Here is a 20,953-nt window from a genome sequence, read left to right as displayed (position 1 = left end):
TTAAAAAAAAAAAAATCTTTAAAAGAGAGAGAGAGACCAGGCAAGCCACAGAGGGAGATACACGCAAAGCACATATCCAACAAGGATCGAAGCCAGAATAAAGAACTCCTTCAATCAAGAAAAAGACAGACATCTCAAATAAACAGGTGTTAAGACTTGAATGTGGTTTTCACAAAAGAGATTATCCAAACGGCCAATGAAAAGGTGCTCGACATTGTGAATTCCCTGGAAAATACAAATGAAAACTATGAGATACTAGCAGAAGGGCCAGAAATGACGCGATCATGTATTTGGTAAGGATGTGGAACTGGAACTTTCCTACACTGCTGGCGGAGTGGAAACTGGTACACCTGCTTTGGAAAACTGTTAGGCCCCGTCTACGAAAGCTGAACATCCTCGTAACCGCTGACCCGGCAACACCATCCCTAGAAATGCAATCACACGCTCACCACGAGATGAACAGGGACGTTCACAGCAGCACTGTTCATAGTAACCAAGAACAGGAAACAACTCAGAAGTTCATCTCTAGGTCTAGCCATAGAATGGAATACTACAAAGCAATGAGAATGGACAGTCTAACTACATGCAGCAACACAAATGAATCTTACACGCCACACTGCATGAAAGCAGCCGGACACACACAGTACATGCTATGTGACTCTCCTATAAATTTCCAACAGAGGCAAAACATCTGAGGTGATCAGGGTGGTGGTCTCCCCGGCTGGAGGTCTTGCGGTAGGGGGAGTTTGCTGACTGCAAGGAGATCCAAGGGATGTTTCNCTAAGACTTGAATGTGGTTTTCACAAAAGAGATTATCCAAATGGCCAATGAAAAGGTGCTCGACATTGTGAATTCCCTGGAAAATACAAATGAAAACTATGAGATACTAGCAGAAGGGCCAGAAATGACGCGATCATGTATTTGGTAAGGATGTGGAACTGGAACTTTCCTACACTGCTGGCGGAGTGGAAACTGGTACACCTGCTTTGGAAAACTGTTAGGCCCCGTCTACGAAAGCTGAACATCCTCGTAACCGCTGACCCGGCAACACCATCCCTAGAAATGCAATCACACGCTCACCACGAGATGAACAGGGACGTTCACAGCAGCACTGTTCATAGTAACCAAGAACAGGAAACAACTCAGAAGTTCATCTCTAGGTCTAGCCATAGAATGGAATACTACAAAGCAATAAGAATGGACAGTCTAACTACATGCAGCAACACAAATGAATCTTACACGCCACACTGCATGAAAGCAGCCGGACACACACAGTACATGCTATGTGACTCTCCTATAAATTTCCAACAGAGGCAAAACATCTGAGGTGATCAGGATGGTGGTCTCCCCGGCTGGAGGTCTTGCGGTAGGGGGAGTTTGCTGACTGCAAGGAGATCCAAGGGATGTTTCTGGGGTCCTGGTCACATTCTGTTCTTGATCTGTCTGCTGGTTGTGTGAGTGCATTCACTCTGTGAAGTCACTGAACTGTGTATTTATGATTTGTGTACTTTTCTACATGCAAATTATACTTCAGTAAAAAGTTTACAGAAATAACAAATAAGAGGCAGGTTAAATTATGGTGCCAGAATTCAGAATAATGGTTATCTTTGTAGGTGGCAGTGTGAGTGAAAGCCTGCAAAAGCTTCTGGGGGTGATGGGGAGTTCTACCTCTTCTTCTCTTTAAAAGATTTTCTTTTTAAGTAATCTCTATACCCAACATGGGGCTCGAACTCACAACCCCAAGATCAACAGTCGCATCTTCCACCGACTGAGCCAGCCAGGTGCCCTGCAAGTCCTACTTCTTGATCTGGGTCGGTTGTTGTTACATGGGTGAGTTCATTTTGTGAAAATGCAACAAGCTGTAAATTAAAATGCACACGTTATTCTATAGGTGCATTGTATTTCAATAAAATTAATGTCTTCAAAACGCTTTTTAGGGGCAGAGAAGTTACAAGTGTGATGACATCAGCCCAGAACACCAGGACAAACAAATGGGATATGGAAGCAGCCTACCCGATGCCTCCTGCTCTCAGCCTCAATAGGCCTTGCCCAGAAATGCCACCTTGCCTTCCCCTAAGACTGGGTCAAGAGCAGTGTGTTTTCTGGGCAGCCAAATGAGCCCCAGCCTTGCACCCACCATCCTTAAGGCCTGTTCCTCGTCTAGATTCCCTGCCAGACTGTGCGCTTCCTGAGGACTGGGCAAATAGCCCTCATACTACTGCATCTCCGCTCCAGGGAATGCCTGGTCTGAGCTGGGACTCGGTAACATTTGCTGAATGAACATCTTACCTGTGGTCACTGAAATAGCATTGCGACACAGAAAGTACACTGGGCTTTCCCATGCCCTCTGTCACTTAGACTAGGGTGACACACTTCAGGAAACATCCGTGTTGCCACAGGGCACGTTCCTATTCGGCTCATCAGTGCCACGACTGAGATATGGCAACAAACGGAGATGTGATCATTCCGTGCTGAACACAGCCGATGTATTCAGCAGCCTATGCAAAGCGGGCACCGAATAAAACGTCTCTTTCTGCTGGAGTAAGAGAAAGCCTGAGGTCAGCAGAAGCTGTGAACTAGTTGATAACAGGGACTATGAATTCCCAGGGCTGGCCCCACGCTGGGCACAATGCAGGCGCCTGATAATAGCCATTCTGGCCCCGGGTCTGACCTGCGCTCCTCGAAGACGTCCACTGTTTTCCATTTCTGGACTGAGAGTAATAGAAGATATGCAATAGCTACCTTTTGTGCGAATAAAAACACCAAGAGACACAAGCAGAAAATCTCAACATTTTTATGACCACTTGAAGAGCAGAAGAGTCATATATTTAACCCCTTGAATACGGGGCACTGTTATCACTGAATCAATCTTCTTACTCCAGGCACCAAAATGTCCTCCTTATGCTTCTAAGGTCAGGAGGGGTTTTGTTTTTCTTGGGCTGCTTTCAGTGCCTCAGTATCTGTGAAATGACCCACTGACTGAATTATCGACTCCTCTGGGTAGTCGGCCCCCAAAGGCAGGGCCCACACCCGTTTTTGCATCTTAGCTCCTGGCCGGGGAAGGGTGCTTTGTGCCAGTCCGCAGAAGGGAGCAGCAGGGTACTCACCGCCAGGAAGCCTAGCTTGCCCCCACACCGGGTCTTGAGCCCCATGGCGGCAGTCAGATGGATCTCAACCAATGTGCTTGGTGGGATTTTCTCTTCTGCGCATTCAGCCAGGTTCACGGCGCACAAAGCCATGTGTACGTCGGAACAAGCAGATCCCGCAGGAAGCTTTCCTGTGGCAGGCAGAAACGGACGCTGATGTTGCCAGATTCCTCCAAACCAAGCTTTTTTCTGTTTTCTCCAGTGTAATTAGAACAAGAGCACTGGGGCACCTGGGTGGCACAGTAGTTAAGCGTCTGCCTTCGGCTCAGGGCGTGATCCCAGCGTTCTGGGATTGAGCCCCACATCAGGCTCCTCCGCTATGAGCCTGCTTCTTCCTCTCCTACTCCCCCTGCTTGTGTTCCCTCTCTAGCTGGCTGTCTCTATCTCTGTCGAATAAATAAATAAAATCTTAAAAAAAAAAAAAAAGAACAAGAGCACAAGGACTGAGAAAGTACTTGAAGTCTGTCATCAGATGGTCCTGGCTGGGATGCGAGGCTCTGTGACTGAGTAGCTGTGTGTTCCTTTCTACCTCAAAGGTTGTTGGGGACAAGAGAAAATGCATGTCAAGTGCCTGACATGTGGCACATGGGCTGTGGAAATGGGAACAATTATGATTGCAGGTTGTCGTATGGGACTCAGAGGCAGGCACTTCGACACTTTCCAAAACACAACCACGTTCTACTGAAACGTCCTGCATCCCCAAACATGGAGAGAGGTATTAAAAACTTAAAAACAACAAGAAAAAAAATTGATGTGAATTTATTTTCATTGTAAAAGAATGCACAGTATCTAAGCACGCCCCTTTTTGAGGGGGAAGTAACACAAAACAGCACTGACGTTGGACACATCTTGGGTTAGCAGGTGGAAGGCGAGGAAGGCTTCCTACGTGCTCCCATGTGAGGGCTGCAGTCATGTGGTGTGACCCTGAAGTCAGGGGCTGAAGCGCCCTTGTGCCGGCATGAGAGCCCATCAAGGCCGTAAGGCTTTCACACTGTTGCTCACTTCGGTCCCCGCTACAGGGCTGGAAGGGGGCCAGGGCAAGCAAGCTCTGCTAAGGAAGGCTGAGCTTCCGGGATGGCCCCATGTCAAAGGTCCAGATGGTGGCTGAGCCAGGCCTCCTGACCTCAGCAGCCCCACATTCTTCCCCTGGGGCCACGCTGCCTCCCCCATCTTTCTACCAGCCCCTACACTTTGTTCTGCACAGGCATCAGGTGTCGCTCTCCCCCAGGAGACACTATCTGGCTTTCTCTCTTCAGGGGAGGGAGGGTGGAGGTCAATGAGGGGATCATGTTTTAGTCACCCGTCCTCTCAGTGCCTTGAATAAATCCAGGACCGCAGAGTTTTCAGCAAACGTGGATGGAATGAGTGATGCGAACTATCCCAGCTGGAATTCTCCAGAACATGACAGCTGGGAGGGAGTTGGTTCCATCCCCCAAGGGCACGCTGAGAGGGCAGAGAAGAGCGAAGCAGGGTCCACAGACAGGGACCCTCTGCTGGAACTCTACCATGACTCCAGCTGTTAAAACCCATGGCTGGCCCCACGGGTCTCATCTCCCATTCACGCCATGCCCGGGGCAGGCTATGGCCCCATTTCTGGGCTGAAGCTCCCTCACCAGCGCATTTCCAACACCTTCCCGTTACCACATCCCACTGTTGCTTTCTGGCCTTCACTGGATATCCCTGCAGCAACCTCGCTTGTCGAGCCCTCTGATTTTGCTCCCCCAACACCAAACTTCTCAGGCAGTCTTCACCTGACTCCTGCCCTTGGCCTGCCCATGATATGTGGTGTTTTTCCGGGTCCCTTGAGGGTCCCCTTCCAAAGGCCTCTCATCAGCAACTTCGGCTTTCATTCTCACTGTGGCCAAAGACCAAGTCCCCATCTCGGGCTGCGGATCCAGCACGTGCACCGCCCACTCATCATTTCCCTCCAGGCCTTGCAGGAAAGCAAGCGTCCCAAACAAAACTCCTCACCTTCTCCCTGGAAACCTGCTCCTCAGCCTGTTTCCCTCACCACTGTTGGCAGCAACACCATTCCCCCCAAACTCTCAAGCAAGATACCGGAAACTATCCTCGCCACTCCTTTCCTGACCCTCCTCACGTCCCATAGGCCCCCAAGTCCTGTCAATCCCAGCTTCTGCTCTCCCTGCCTGTTCTCCTCTCCAGCTGCATTTGCTCCTATCTGGACTCCCTGATGCCAGCCTTAATCCTCCCCTCACCCACCTTCTACCTGCCNTCAAGTGCCTGACATGTGGCACATGGGCTGTGGAAATGGGAACAATTATGATTGCAGGTTGTCGTATGGGACTCAGAGGCAGGCACTTCGACACTTTCCAAAACACAACCACGTTCTACTGAAACGTCCTGCATCCCCAAACATGGAGAGAGGTATTAAAAACTTAAAAACAACAAGAAAAAAAATTGATGTGAATTTATTTTCATTGTAAAAGAATGCACAGTATCTAAGCACGCCCCTTTTTGAGGGGGAAGTAACACAAAACAGCACTGACGTTGGACACATCTTGGGTTAGCAGGTGGAAGGCGAGGAAGGCTTCCTACGTGCTCCCATGTGAGGGCTGCAGTCATGTGGTGTGACCCTGAAGTCAGGGGCTGAAGCGCCCTTGTGCCGGCATGAGAGCCCATCAAGGCCGTAAGGCTTTCACACTGTTGCTCACTTCGGTCCCCGCTACAGGGCTGGAAGGGGGCCAGGGCAAGCAAGCTCTGCTAAGGAAGGCTGAGCTTCCGGGATGGCCCCATGTCAAAGGTCCAGATGGTGGCTGAGCCAGGCCTCCTGACCTCAGCAGCCCCACATTCTTCCCCTGGGGCCACGCTGCCTCCCCCATCTTTCTACCAGCCCCTACACTTTGTTCTGCACAGGCATCAGGTGTCGCTCTCCCCCAGGAGACACTATCTGGCTTTCTCTCTTCAGGGGAGGGAGGGTGGAGGTCAATGAGGGGATCATGTTTTAGTCACCCGTCCTCTCAGTGCCTTGAATAAATCCAGGACCGCAGAGTTTTCAGCAAACGTGGATGGAATGAGTGATGCGAACTATCCCAGCTGGAATTCTCCAGAACATGACAGCTGGGAGGGAGTTGGTTCCATCCCCCAAGGGCACGCTGAGAGGGCAGAGAAGAGCGAAGCAGGGTCCACAGACAGGGACCCTCTGCTGGAACTCTACCATGACTCCAGCTGTTAAAACCCATGGCTGGCCCCACGGGTCTCATCTCCCATTCACGCCATGCCCGGGGCAGGCTATGGCCCCATTTCTGGGCTGAAGCTCCCTCACCAGCGCATTTCCAACACCTTCCCGTTACCACATCCCACTGTTGCTTTCTGGCCTTCACTGGATATCCCTGCAGCAACCTCGCTTGTCGAGCCCTCTGATTTTGCTCCCCCAACACCAAACCTCTCAGGCAGTCTTCACCTGACTCCTGCCCTTGGCCTGCCCATGATATGTGGTGTTTTTCCGGGTCCCTTGAGGGTCCCCTTCCAAAGGCCTCTCATCAGCAACTTCGGCTTTCATTCTCACTGTGGCCAAAGACCAAGTCCCCATCTCGGGCTGCGGATCCAGCACGTGCACCGCCCACTCATCATTTCCCTCCAGGCCTTGCAGGAAAGCAAGCGTCCCAAACAAAACTCCTCACCTTCTCCCTGGAAACCTGCTCCTCAGCCTGTTTCCCTCACCACTGTTGGCAGCAACACCATTCCCCCCAAACTCTCAAGCAAGATACCGGAAACTATCCTCGCCACTCCTTTCCTGACCCTCCTCACGTCCCATAGGCCCCCAAGTCCTGTCAATCCCAGCTTCTGCTCTCCCTGCCTGTTCTCCTCTCCAGCTGCATTTGCTCCTATCTGGACTCCCTGATGCCAGCCTTAATCCTCCCCTCACCCACCTTCTACCTGCCATCAGAGCGGATCTGCTCGCTCCAGAATCTGATGGTGTCACCACTGTCTGAATGCCCCTCACCGCCTGGCTCCCGTCACCCTCCCCTTGGCCGGCTGGCTCTAGGACTCCGGAAATCTGCTTCCCAAGAGTCATCCCACTGCCTGGAAGGCACAGCCCCTTCCACGTGGCTGGCGAACTCTACCCCTCCTGTCATGCAAAGCCAAGACTTTCCAGAAAGCCCTTCTTGCAGTCCTCCTCACAGTACACTCCACCTGCAACTGAAGCCCAATCCTTCTGCCACCTCTACCACACGAAATCGTAATTCACTCGCTGGCCTGCCTGCCTATTATTAGAGTGGGAGTTTGTTGAATGAAATAAATGATATTTCACTGAATCTAAGATGACATCAATTTTAAGTTTACTATTAATTTAAGTACCACCCAGGAAAAAACAGTGCCAACTCCACCATACCATCCACTGTGTAAAGGACACAGCCGAAGTGTAGAGAGATTAATGTGAAAACATGTGCACCTCAAACTGATGAGCTACGGTCATGAACCACGTTTACAGCCACGGATATGGGTGGAAGGTCTGCCTGACCATTCTAGGAGAGCAATGTGAAAAGGGCTTCAACCAGGACAGAGAACTGGCAAAGGCACCTGGAGGCCAGCCGGGCAGTGGAGGCCACCCCTCACCTGTGATGTGCAGCTGGTGCAGCCTGTGATAGGCCAGGGCCGCGTCCCGAGCGCTGGCCTTGGCTTCATCCTCGAAGCCTGCTGCGGTGGCCGGGGCGGCCCGCCGGCGCTGGAAGACCTTCTTGAGCAGCCAACGCACCAGGCGCAGCTTCTGCAGGCTGTAGCGAATCACATTCCAGGAGAGGCTGCAGGCTAGGTCCAGGCGGGAGGTGGGCAGNAAGAGCACAAGGACTGAGAAAGTACTTGAAGTCTGTCATCAGATGGTCCTGGCTGGGATGCGAGGCTCTGTGACTGAGTAGCTGTGTGTTCCTTTCTACCTCAAAGGTTGTTGGGGACAAGAGAAAATGCATGTCAAGTGCCTGACATGTGGCACATGGGCTGTGGAAATGGGAACAATTATGATTGCAGGTTGTCGTATGGGACTCAGAGGCAGGCACTTCGACACTTTCCAAAACACAACCACGTTCTACTGAAACGTCCTGCATCCCCAAACATGGAGAGAGGTATTAAAAACTTAAAAACAACAAGAAAAAAAATTGATGTGAATTTATTTTCATTGTAAAAGAATGCACAGTATCTAAGCACGCCCCTTTTTGAGGGGGAAGTAACACAAAACGGCACTGACGTTGGACACATCTTGGGTTAGCAGGTGGAAGGCGAGGAAGGCTTCCTACGTGCTCCCATGTGAGGGCTGCAGTCATGTGGTGTGACCCTGAAGTCAGGGGCTGAAGCGCCCTTGTGCCGGCATGAGAGCCCATCAAGGCCGTAAGGCTTTCACACTGTTGCTCACTTCGGTCCCCGCTACAGGGCTGGAAGGGGGCCAGGGCAAGCAAGCTCTGCTAAGGAAGGCTGAGCTTCCGGGATGGCCCCATGTCAAAGGTCCAGATGGTGGCTGAGCCAGGCCTCCTGACCTCAGCAGCCCCACATTCTTCCCCTGGGGCCACGCTGCCTCCCCCATCTTTCTACCAGCCCCTACACTTTGTTCTGCACAGGCATCAGGTGTCGCTCTCCCCCAGGAGACACTATCTGGCTTTCTCTCCTTCAGGGGAGGGAGGGTGGAGGTCAATGAGGGGATCATGTTTTAGTCACCCGTCCTCTCAGTGCCTTGAATAAATCCAGGACCGCAGAGTTTTCAGCAAACGTGGATGGAATGAGTGATGCGAACTATCCCAGCTGGAATTCTCCAGAACATGACAGCTGGGAGGGAGTTGGTTCCATCCCCCAAGGGCACGCTGAGAGGGCAGAGAAGAGCGAAGCAGGGTCCACAGACAGGGACCCTCTGCTGGAACTCTACCATGACTCCAGCTGTTAAAACCCATGGCTGGCCCCACGGGTCTCATCTCCCATTCACGCCATGCCCGGGGCAGGCTATGGCCCCATTTCTGGGCTGAAGCTCCCTCACCAGCGCATTTCCAACACCTTCCCGTTACCACATCCCACTGTTGCTTTCTGGCCTTCACTGGATATCCCTGCAGCAACCTCGCTTGTCGAGCCCTCTGATTTTGCTCCCCCAACACCAAACCTCTCAGGCAGTCTTCACCTGACTCCTGCCCTTGGCCTGCCCATGATATGTGGTGTTTTTCCGGGTCCCTTGAGGGTCCCCTTCCAAAGGCCTCTCATCAGCAACTTCGGCTTTCATTCTCACTGTGGCCAAAGACCAAGTCCCCATCTCGGGCTGCGGATCCAGCACGTGCACCGCCCACTCATCATTTCCCTCCAGGCCTTGCAGGAAAGCAAGCGTCCCAAACAAAACTCCTCACCTTCTCCCTGGAAACCTGCTCCTCAGCCTGTTTCCCTCAGCACTGTTGGCAGCAACACCATTCCCCCCAAACTCTCAAGCAAGATACCGGAAACTATCCTCGCCACTCCTTTCTTGACCCTCCTCACGTCCCATAGGCCCCCAAGTCCTGTCAATCCCAGCTTCTGCTCTCCCTGCCTGTTCCCCTCTCCAGCTGCATTTGCTCCTATCTGGACTCCCTGATGCCAGCCTTAATCCTCCCCTCACCCACCTTCTACCTGCCATCAGAGCGGATCTGCTCGCTCCAGAATCTGATGGTGTCACCACTGTCTGAATGCCCCTCACCGCCTGGCTCCCGTCACCCTCCCCTTGGCCGGCTGGCTCTAGGACTCCGGAAATCTGCTTCCCAAGAGTCATCCCACTGCCTGGAAGGCACAGCCCCTTCCACGTGGCTGGCGAACTCTACCCCTCCTGTCATGCAAAGCCAAGACTTTCCAGAAAGCCCTTCTTGCAGTCCTCCTCACAGTACACTCCACCTGCAACTGAAGCCCAATCCTTCTGCCACCTCTACCACACGAAATCGTAATTCACTCGCTGGCCTGCCTGCCTATTATTAGAGTGGGAGTTTGTTGAATGAAATAAATGATATTTCACTGAATCTAAGATGACATCAATTTTAAGTTTACTATTAATTTAAGTACCACCCAGGAAAAAACAGTGCCAACTCCACCATACCATCCACTGTGTAAAGGACACAGCCGAAGTGTAGAGAGATTAATGTGAAAACATGTGCACCTCAAACTGATGAGCTACGGTCATGAACCACGTTTACAGCCACGGATATGGGTGGAAGGTCTGCCTGACCATTCTAGGAGAGCAATGTGAAAAGGGCTTCAACCAGGACAGAGAACTGGCAAAGGCACCTGGAGGCCAGCCGGGCAGTGGAGGCCACCCCTCACCTGTGATGTGCAGCTGGTGCAGCCTGTGATAGGCCAGGGCCGCGTCCCGAGCGCTGGCCTTGGCTTCGTCCTCGAAGCCTGCTGCGGTGGCCAGGGCGGCCCGCCGGCGCTGGAAGACCTTCTTGAGCAGCCAACGCACCAGGCGCAGCTTCTGCAGGCTGTAGCGAATCACATTCCAGGAGAGGCTGCAGGCTAGGTCCAGGCGGGAGGTGGGCAGGGCCCGGCCCAACACCGACAGACAGGTCTGTAGGTTGGCTGCAGCAGCCGCAAAATCCCCCTAGGAAGCAGTAAGGGGTGTCATAGTCACTGGCGTTGCTATGGCCTTTTTATTTTGCTTTATTTTATTTTTTTCAAGATTCACTTATTTATTTTAGAGAGGGGGGAGGGGCAGAGGGAGTGAGAGTCTTAAGCAGACTCTCTCTGCTGAACGCAGAGACCCAGGGCTCGATGCAGGGCCCACCTCAAAACTCTGAGACGATGACCTGAGCTGAAACCAAGAGTCAGACACCTAACCGACTGCGCCACCCAGCCACCCCTTTTTATTTTAACAAAAACTTTTACTTTCCCTTCAGTCCCTAGATTGCTATATCAAGTAATACATGTTCATTGAAGAGTCTGGGAAAATTCAGAAAGCAACGAAAAAGTTAAAAGAAATCACCTGTAACCTTACCCCCCAGAGAGAATGATTGCTGACATGTTCATGTATTTTCTCTTGGCCTTTTTATTAAATTGGGATTGTAATGTGATCTCTCTTTGAGCAAATGCTAGTCACAATTTCCCACAGTAGTTTTACACATAAGATGATAAAATGGATTTAAATGATGATCTTTCAGGGGTAGGTGGTCTTTTAAGCTTTTAGGTTTTCAAAGTGTGGTTCCCAGAGACCAGTAGCATCAGCCCCTGGGACCTTGTTAGAGATGCAAACTCCTGGTGCTCTAGCCCCACCCTCCCCCACCTGCTGAACCAGAACCTCTGGGGTTGGGGCCCTCCAGGTGATTCTGTTGCCTGTTTAAGTCTGAGAACCACTGTTTTAGACAGATACCTGGCTAAACTACTGTAACCAAGGATCTCGATAAACTACTCTTTGCCAACCGGAGAGGGTCTAATGGAGAGTCTATGGCCCCGTATTGAAGATGGCTTTCTCTCTCTGTTTCTCTCATTACTGGCAAACAGAAGGAAACCGTCCTCTCCTGTCTCCTGTCCGGCAATGGGCACAGCTGTATTTCTTTCCAGCATCATTATGGGAAGTGGATCGGTACGGGGGAGCACCCCTCTCCCCGTGGATGCACAGCTTCCGACACACAATGGTCCTGACACACCTCAGCCAAGCTCCTGGCCCCTTCCCACTCCCGGGGCCCTCTCACTGTACTTTTGAGACACATGGCTCAGACAGAGGCTGCTACAGCTCCAGTCCTCCCCACCCTGGAATCAACGTCACATAACTTCCATTCCACTTTATATCTCAAATATTTCCTGAATCAGTCTTTCCTTTCAATTCCAGGCTCTTGCCACCTCTCATCCGGTCTATCCCAGGAGCCCCTAACTTGCTTCCGTGCCCCTTCCTGCAACCCATTCTTCCCCCAGCTGCCACAACAACAATCATGAAACACAGACCACACCTGCCTCCAGGATATACATCTTGGAATGCTTTTTTTTCTGGGAATGGTCCTGCTTCAAGCGGTAGGCCCCCAACAACCACACCTGTATTCCAGGGAGCCACAGCCCTCGGCACGGCTGACAGCTCCAGGCTGCTAGATCAGATTCTCTCTTGTGGGCACTGCAGCCTGCAGGAGGCGAGAGTCGGCCCATGGCTTCCTGCAGCTAAGGACTGTTCCACTCTTATTCCTCAGATGTAACCTTGAACTCTTTCTTCAATGCTGTGAGTTGCCCCAGAATCCTTCCTATAAACTTTCAGCTAATTTTCCTGCTCAAAAACCTTCCTGGTTCTCCAGAGAACTGGGAAAAAAGCCCCAAATCAGTTACTAGTCGAAGATCTCTCCAGTTTGGGCCCGAGATACATTACCAGCTTTAGTCCTCCTCTGTCCCAGATGTATCCTACACTCCAGACATACCTGTCTACCTGCTGGTTCCCAGATACCCCATCTATTCATGACTTCTCCACCTGGAAGGTCCTCCCTGCCCCTGACCGCTCAGCTCAAGCCCCAGATTCCCTCAGCCAGAACTCATCCCTTCTGCCCCAACTCCCATAGCACTTTACTCTTCCTGTCCTAATGCAGACTACAAATTATCTTGTGTCCATGGAATCATTTACACATAGGTGTCCTCTCCTCTGCTGCCCTGTGACTGTCAGGGGCAGGGTCCCTTCCTGCTCTTGCTGCCTACAAGCACCTACCACAGGACTTTACACACCAGGGTATTCAATAGAAGTCGCTGCGTTATCAGCTGCAGACCTTACCCTGGCAAGGTCCAGATCTGCCTGCTTCCGGTGTCTCCAGAAGGTGACTGAGGAGCGTGAATGCGGCCGGATCACTGGCTCCCCGTGGACCAGCAGCTTCACAAAGACGCTCAGGACAATCACGCCATTTACCAGCCATAAGAGGAGCGTTGGCATCATCCAGTCAAACCAGCCCCCAGAACCTAAAGAGGAACGTCTCAGCTGAGCCCATGAGGAACGGCCTCCGAGAGCAGCCCTAGGGGACCGCAGGCCACCTGACTGACTCCCAGCATTTGACGGGTTAGAAGCCTTCTACTTCATTTCCAGAAGCAGCGCGGATAACAAGATCGCTTCATCTAATAACAATGTCTAAATCCTTCGACAGGAATAAGGCAAAACCTTAATCCACAGTATAGGCAAATTTGGGACAGTTCTGAAGCCTAAATAGGAACCCTGCAGCCCTTGCCACTATGGAGCTAGGTGCCATAGCTAGGTAACAAAGATAACAAAAATCTGTTAGTCAGGGTGGGGTGAGACCAATGGTTTCACAATTTGGGCAAAAATATCACATCCTCCTTCAAATAGGTACACCCTCCCTTCCCATATCCCCAACCCCCGTAATAACAGCAGTGTGGGTTCCTGATTTCTTTTGTTCTTACTGACTGAACTCGGGCCCGCCCTGTTACTTCCAAAATGTGACTTTTGCCAGTCCCTAGCGGGCCTGCTACAAAAGCTTTCTGGGACCCAGTGGACAAGCTGAGCAGTTTGCACACACAGGGCCTGTCTCCTGCCACAGCAGCCCACCCATGCTTGGGTCGTACGACGGGCCCTCTACCTACCTGACTCAAGCGAAAGGATGCTGCGGCCAGAGCCTGAGTATGGGTGCTGGTCAGAGCTGTGGGCCCCTCCCCACTGCAGCAGGGCAGTCAGGGGGTTAAAGGAGAGGCAGAGAAAGGTGAGGACACACAGTAGAATTCGAGAGCGGTCCACCATGCCCAGCGCTACGGGCGGAGAGTCCGGCTCATCTTTGACCTTCAAAACAGGGCCGAGAGGTTGGAATGAGTGTTGCGTGGGTTTTAACAGCATTTTACTTTTATATGTATTGGAGTCCGATTGTGAGATTTCAATTCAAGACTGTGAAGTCAGACAGGAAGAGAGCCAGGAGGCAAGTAAGAAGCCCACAGGTCTTCTCAAACAGAAGCAGCTGGGCTGCAAACACTGGCACACTCGTTCTGTTGCCACACGGGACAAGAACATGTTCTGAAGACCAAAGGTAGATGAGTCCTGCTTATAAAATACAGCACAAAAGAGAACATTCTGCATGACTTTGTTTTTGTGTAATTCCACAACAGGCAAGCTAATGTAATCTAAAGTGACAGCAAGCAGATCGGTAGTTGTCTGAGGCTGGAGAGGGCTGTGTGAACTACCCGCCACGGGGTATGAAGGCGCTTTGTGGGTGATGGAAACGTTCTGTATCTTCATTATAGTGATAGTTACCTAAGCATATACACTTGTTAAAACTCCTCATACTGAGCGCCAGTACTTTATGCTACTGTAAAATAGCTGTTTTACCTCATATAAATTAAACATCAATAGAACTGATTACAGATTATACAACTGGGGCACCTGGGGGGCTGAGATGGTTAAGTGTCTGCCTTCAGCTCACCAGGGTCCTGGGATAGAGTCCCGTATCGAGGTTCTCTGCTCAGCGGGGAGCCTGCTTCTCCTTCTCCCTCTGCCCCTTTTTCCCCACCCTCCCCGCTTGTGCTCTCTCAAATAAATAAATAGAATCTAAAAACAAAACCAAAAACCATACAATTTCAGTATGACTCTATTTACAGGAGTTTGCCTGTTGTAAAACCATTAACACTACTTTTTCCCCCTCCCCATCTTACAGAGGGAGGACTGGAGGCAGAAGCCCGCCTGCCCAGGGTGCCGCCCACAGAGAGGCTGGGAGGAAGGCTGGGACCAGATCTCCCCCGACTCCAGGTGCATACATACTACACAACTCCTTTTCAATACATTTTTTTAAGATTTTATTTGAGAGAGAGAACGAGCAGTGGGGAGGGGCAGAGAGAGAGAGAGAGAGAGAAGCAGACTCCCTGCTGAGCAGGGAGCCTGATGTGGGGGTTGATCCCAGGACTCCGAGATCATGATGTGAGCTGAAGGCAGACACTTAACCGACTCAGCCACCCAGGCCCCCCTCCTTTTCAATATTTTAAGGCCATCTGAAAACAACTTCTGATGACAGATGCCTAGCTAATTCAATGTATATATCATATGGCCTTCTGCTACCAAACAGAGTCATATTTATAAAGTATTTCAAAAATAGAGCCTCGTCAGTAAAGTTGAGTACACGACACTACAAACAGTTTGATCAAAAACTTAGGCTAGAAGGGAAGTTTGTGCTCTCCAAGTCAGAAACTGCCAGTAGCCTCCATGGGTTCCCAGGGCTAGATCATTAGGCTCAAGCCTCTTTTGGCTAATTCCATTAAACCACAATTGCCAGGGGCTTTCTCTGACGATTAAAGGCCCTTGGTTGGAATGTTATTTGTCAGACTGCAAACTGTAATCATTTCCAGAAGAGGACCCAGAGGCAGCCTTGCCCTAAACCGACTAAACAACCTCAGAAAATGGTCTTGCCAGGCCCATCATGAGTGAGGGATGTAATGAGGCGCCTCCGGCAACTCCGAGCGCCCACATGACAGCTGCTGTGTGTCCCCGTTCTGGATTTGGCCCTTATTCCTCTCAGATGGGCTCTTTCGGCAAGGACCAGTTCAATTGGACTACATTGAACCAGTTAAGTGGCTTTTATGGGGGGACGCGGTAGGACCTAATTTCACAGAATTCCTATTCTCCATCCCTAGTCCTCTCAACACCTGGCCTGGCCGCCTATCGGCAGCTTCTCCACAGTTAAGTTAGGAGAGATGGGAGAGACTCCAGGGATCAGAGGATTTCAAAAGCTCATACCTTTGCATCATCCAACAAAGGGCTTCCTGGTTCAGAGTCAATGGAGTAGGGGGAGAAGCCAGCCTGGGACCCTGAGTCAGAGGCCGGAGGGGACATCAGAAGGACATTCTGATTAAAGTCATCGATCTTTAGCTCCACGTCATTGTCCACCAGGCTGCCTAGGTCGATGCCCTTCAGGAGCTCTGCAAAGAAAACCGTGTCTGGCAAACGGTGTGTTTCTACAGAGCCCCCTGCCTGGGTGCCTGGGTCAGGGCCGGGCTGGGTGAGGGGCCCATGGTCCACGCCCGTTTCACCCCTGAAGGCACCTTGTCCACATCAGTGGGCCCTCCCCAGGGCCCAGCACAGGACTTCTGCAACCAGAAGGTCTGATAACCCTTCTTTCAATGAGCGTACTCACTGTTTTTCTGATTTGCCAGCTTCAGCACCATGTTCTCCTGGCGCAGTTTATGATTGACCTGCTGCAAGTATTTGATGTAGTCGATGGCCTTCCTCAGGACGCCAGACTTGTGCATCTGGGAAGGAAGACGGGTGAAAACACAGTGGCATCACTGCAGGCTGCACAGTGAGAGGGTTGAGGCCCAGAGCCCGTGGGGTGAAAGCGTGCCTCCAGGCTGAGATGCTGGCTCGCTCACTGGTTAGCTGTGCTACCCAGAACATGTTACTCAGAATCTTTGAACCTCACTTTCCTCGTCCTTAAAACGGGGTTAACGATGATATATGAACCATAGGCTTGAAGTGAGGGCAAAATGAAATGACACATATACAGAGAGTAGCGCCCCCTTCCAAGTCTGGTGCATAGTGACACTTGATAAATAAATATTAGCTAGTACTCCTCTTTCTTATAATAATCCTAGAACCAAAACAAACTTTAAAAAAAGCAAATGACAAAAAACCAGTGCATTGTTGGATAGCTATTCAAGGAAAGTTCTTTTTTTTTTTTTTTAAAGATTTTATTTATTTATTTGACAGAGAGAGAGACAGCCAGCGAGAGAGGGAACACAAGCAGGGGGAGTGGGAGAGGAAGAAGCAGGCTCCCAGTGGAGGAGCCCGATGTGGGACTCGATGCGGGAAGCCGGGATCACGCCCTGAGCCAAAGGCAGATGCCCAACGACTGCGCTACCCAGGCGCCCCTATTCAAGGAAAGTTCTATTAGCACATTTCAGATCTACAGGCAACAAGGAAAATAAAATTTTATTTTCTTTCAAAATAGAGATGATGAAGATAAACAGGTAACAGGTTAAAAAAAAAAAATCTATGTGACAAAAGACACACTCACCGAAATACCCGAAATAATGAACAATGTATTCTGTTTGCTGTTGGTTAAAGACCCAATCTCCATTTTCTCTTCCCTAAAAGGTGAACACTCCTAACCACCCATGAACACAATTAAACATATGCCAGCAACGCCACCAGCTGACTCCAAGGTACACACAGTCCTGCACCTGGCCGCCAGTGAGCCAGAGGCATCCCTCTGCCCGTGCTACTGAAATCCTTGATCACCACAAAGCAGAGTCAAAGGTCCAGGTAGGTGACTGCCTTACCAACCCCCCGCCGTTCCCTTATGTTGGTTAGTATTTTATAATCTTGAAAAAAAACCTAAGATGCTTTAATAAGAAAGCACCTCTAACCAGCTTATGTTCACTCACTTGGACCTGGGCTTTCCTATATTCCTACAGCAAAGACAGATAGAGGGGAGACGGTGGCATGTGAAACACCATGTTGCCTGGCACCCACCTTGGCATCTGTGCCCATGACCAGGTCCTTCAACTCGATGATTTTGTCATTGATAGAGGAGCGATACCGCTTCTCGATGATGTTGTGTGTGGTCCGCCTTTCTCCTTCTTTGGGGGGCTCCAGCTGCTTGACGCCCCCAGGTACCTGTTTAATGGGCACTTTCTCTTGCCCCATCATCACAGGCATTGTGGTCAAAATGGTCCCATTGCTGCCCACCAGAGTCTAGAATAGGCACAGACACAGGGCAGAATTTCCCCTGGTTAGTCTGAGTACAGCAATCCCAGAACACAAACCTGTTGGCCTTGGCTGTCCGGCGTGGCCTGGCCTGACACCCTTCATGGCTAAATCAGGTCAGGCCCCACAAAGCCTCAGGAGCCCCAGTACCCGAGTTACTATGCCCCCTTCAGAACCACTGTCAACAAATCACACCACAATGGGATTAACGTGGGTAAGGATGTTGTAACCTTTGATCTAAAGTACCCGAAACAAGTCAGATGATTTCTGCTTTGCTGGCAAACTGCGAGCCACCCTGAGCTCGCATACAATGTACTGTATTATTCTGGCCCCAAGGAAAGCTTCCTCCTGGCGCAGGATACATCTTTTCCTCTCACGTGACAGTGGAGTCATTTGCTGTATTTCCTTCTATAACTTGGCCATCAAAAAGCACAAGGGCAGAACTGACAGAGCCATTCCATTAGATAAAGAGGCCAACTGCAGAGGCTCTCCCTTTTCTCAACTCTGCTTCCTCCTCTCTGCTTCTATTTTTACTAATTGTAGTTTTATTTTCTTCAATAAATGGCCTCAATATCCAAATGGCCACTGAGCTTCATTTATCAGTAAGAAATAATTCCCACATAATAAAAAACCACACATTTTAACTGCACAGCTTGATCCATTTTTACGCATGGCTATCACGTGTGTGACCAAGATAACCCACACCAAGACACAGACCATTTCTATCCCCTCAGAAAGTTCTCTGTGCCTCTTCCCAGTTCCACCTGCCCCTTCCCCCTCTTGTGATCACTGCTCTGACCTCTATCACCACAGCTTAGTTTTGCCTCTTCTCAAACTTCACATAAATGGCATCCTCAGCATGAACTCTTGCATGACAGGCATCTTTTGCTCACCATACTACTCCGGAGGTTCAGCAGTTGTATGTATCAACGGTTCTCTTTGGACATGTGGGTTGTTTCCAGTTCTTGGCTCTTATGAATAAAGCTTACTTTCAAATTCTGATCACCTTTTACTCTATCAGACTCTCTTGCCATAAGATGCTGAAGTAGCTGCCGCCCTGAAGCCCAAGGGTGGGGGCCTTCCATGTCCCTCACCTTGCAGCCCCTCCCTGCCTGGTGGGCCTAGGGTCCTTCCGAAGCCAAACTTCCATCAGTAGGACCTAAGAGGCAGACAGCCCTGTGTGAAGCCGCTGCCCAGGAACCGGGGATCCTCTGCTATTCCTCTTTCCTCCCTCAAAGTCCCCAGTACTCCCACATAACATGCATTCATGGCACTTCTTAAGGGGAAAACAAACCCTGAAAGGGGCTGATATTTGCAACCTGACACATCCCATAGAAGTTCTACACCTACCCACTCTGCAGAGGTTTTGTCAACATCTCTGCGGCCTAACACCTCCAAGAAAGGAGGGGGTGGAGGGAGGAGAGCAGGGAGGAGGGCGGCTCTTACTGGTACTTGAAGGGCAGCTGTCTGGATGGGGGTGGTGAGGGCGGTGAGGGCTGGGTTCTGGACTGCGGCCATGACAGGGCTGCCATCTGTCTTTAGTGTGGTCAAAACAAGGGAATCTGTCTTGATGATCTGAGGCTGTACCAGGACCTGGATGGAGAACGGAGAAAAGGAAAAAGGAAGGCAGTGTTATTTTTCTATTTTGCCTTAGCTGCTTACTACACAGATTCCCTCCAGGAAGGAATGAAAAAAATTACAATTTTTCTAAAACTGAGAACACAACTTAATGACAGGGTTGAGAGGAGGAGTATAGCTAAAAGGTCTTGGGTTTTAAGGTTGGAAGGCTTTGAGAAGTGCAATGCCAGGGCCTGGCAGAGGCCATGTGGGGGGAGAGAGGACAGGAAGGAGGTCTGATTCTAGACAAACTCAGGAAAGCCAGGAACATGGCTGAGAAGCAGAAAGGAAAAACCCGGACTTTTTTTCCCCAAAGATAAATGACCTTGTTAGTGAGAAACTACAGTCCACTACGATACGTGACTTAAAAACATTCTGGCACACTCTTTCGAGTTTCATGCCCGTCCTCTGTGTAAATCTAATAATCCACCTACACTGACGGAGTCTGCATGAAGGCCGGTGTACACCCAGAGGCGGTCTCAGCCAGGGCTCTACACCCAGCTCACGGGGGCCTCGCGGGGCCCAAGCACCCCAAACGCTGCTCCTGGACACGCTGTTGCTGGTCCTTCTGAGTACGCGGACCACATCTTTGACCAAAGACCAGCCCCCAGCCCCCACCAGTGCCTCCCCGAATCCTCAGCAGCCACCTACCGGGACCTGCTGCACCTGGGGGGCGGCAACTGTCTGCACCGTGGCCGGGGCGAGGGTCTGCAGCGTGCCATTGGCCGTCTGTGTCAGCACCCGCTGGGCCTGCACCGTCTGCACCTGCTGCTGGATGGTGACGGGCTGCACCTGGGAGGATGTCACTAGGCTTTGGACTTGAGGCTGAAGGACTTGGGAGAAGAGGAGGGAAAAGTCACATGGACGCGGAATGCACTCTGTCACTGTAGCTGCAGTAACAACCGAGGATGGGGTGCTCAGAACGATCCCGACTCCCCACCTGCTGCTGAAGATGTACACAGCCATTTACAGGCTACTCTAGCTAACAAGAACATTCCATGAGGGGTGCAGCAATTTCTGAGGGAATGAGAACAGATTATTTTATTACTCTGGGTGCTGGGGTGGAGGTGAGGGGAGCTATTCAGCAAATGACTGCACCCAGCAAAAATTCAGAGATACAAGGAACCAGCAATTCCACCGGGCTTCATTTCTTCTCGTGGAAGGAAAAGAAAGTGCACTTTGGGATGACTATCTCAGCTTTTTGCTTTGCTGCCTCTCCGCAGACCCTAAACCCTCAGAAGCCCACTGAAGACCTGTCAGATCCTTTGAACCTCAGAGTATCCCGCCCAGGGCTCCCGGCCGCAAAGGCCCTGGGTGTAACACAACACGGAAAGTCACTCACTCACTCAGCACACTGAGGGCCTGCTGCGAGGCCTGAGGCCTGCGGTAGGGAGCTGTGGCACCTGCTCTAAGTCATATTCTCTGGAGTGGCTGCGCAGGAGACGTTTGCTGAATGAGTGGTTCTCAGGTGCCAAGATCTGGCTGGTGTTTGGGGAAGTCTCTGGACTCATTTTATTCAAGCCTCTAGCTCTAGTTGCCAGCGTGGCCCTGTGTCTACTCTGCTTGTTAGATTCTTCGACCA

General features: G+C 50.9%; 1 protein-coding gene across 1 annotated transcript in view; it reads right to left on the bottom strand.

The window, feature by feature from the left end:
• Positions 1-20,953, bottom strand: part of SREBF2 (sterol regulatory element binding transcription factor 2) — a 65,655-nt gene that overhangs the window by 19,321 nt on the left and 25,381 nt on the right. The window contains exons 3-11 of the mRNA XM_034643689.1: positions 20,023-20,204; positions 19,201-19,347; positions 17,521-17,742; positions 16,184-16,298; positions 15,787-15,968; positions 13,656-13,848; positions 12,838-13,019; positions 10,422-10,698; positions 3,108-3,277 (exon numbers count right to left, since the gene is read on the bottom strand). Of these exons, the coding sequence (XP_034499580.1) occupies positions 3,108-3,277; positions 10,422-10,698; positions 12,838-13,019; positions 13,656-13,848; positions 15,787-15,968; positions 16,184-16,298; positions 17,521-17,742; positions 19,201-19,347; positions 20,023-20,204 (1,670 nt within the window). The remainder of the gene's footprint in view (positions 1-3,107; positions 3,278-10,421; positions 10,699-12,837; positions 13,020-13,655; positions 13,849-15,786; positions 15,969-16,183; positions 16,299-17,520; positions 17,743-19,200; positions 19,348-20,022; positions 20,205-20,953) is intronic.

Source organism: Ailuropoda melanoleuca, chromosome 15 (assembly GCF_002007445.2).
Source record: "Ailuropoda melanoleuca isolate Jingjing chromosome 15, ASM200744v2, whole genome shotgun sequence".
Taxonomy (NCBI): Eukaryota; Metazoa; Chordata; class Mammalia; order Carnivora; family Ursidae; genus Ailuropoda; species Ailuropoda melanoleuca.
The sequence above is the reverse complement of the archived record's forward strand: the minus strand, read 5'-3'. Positions and strand labels throughout refer to the sequence as shown.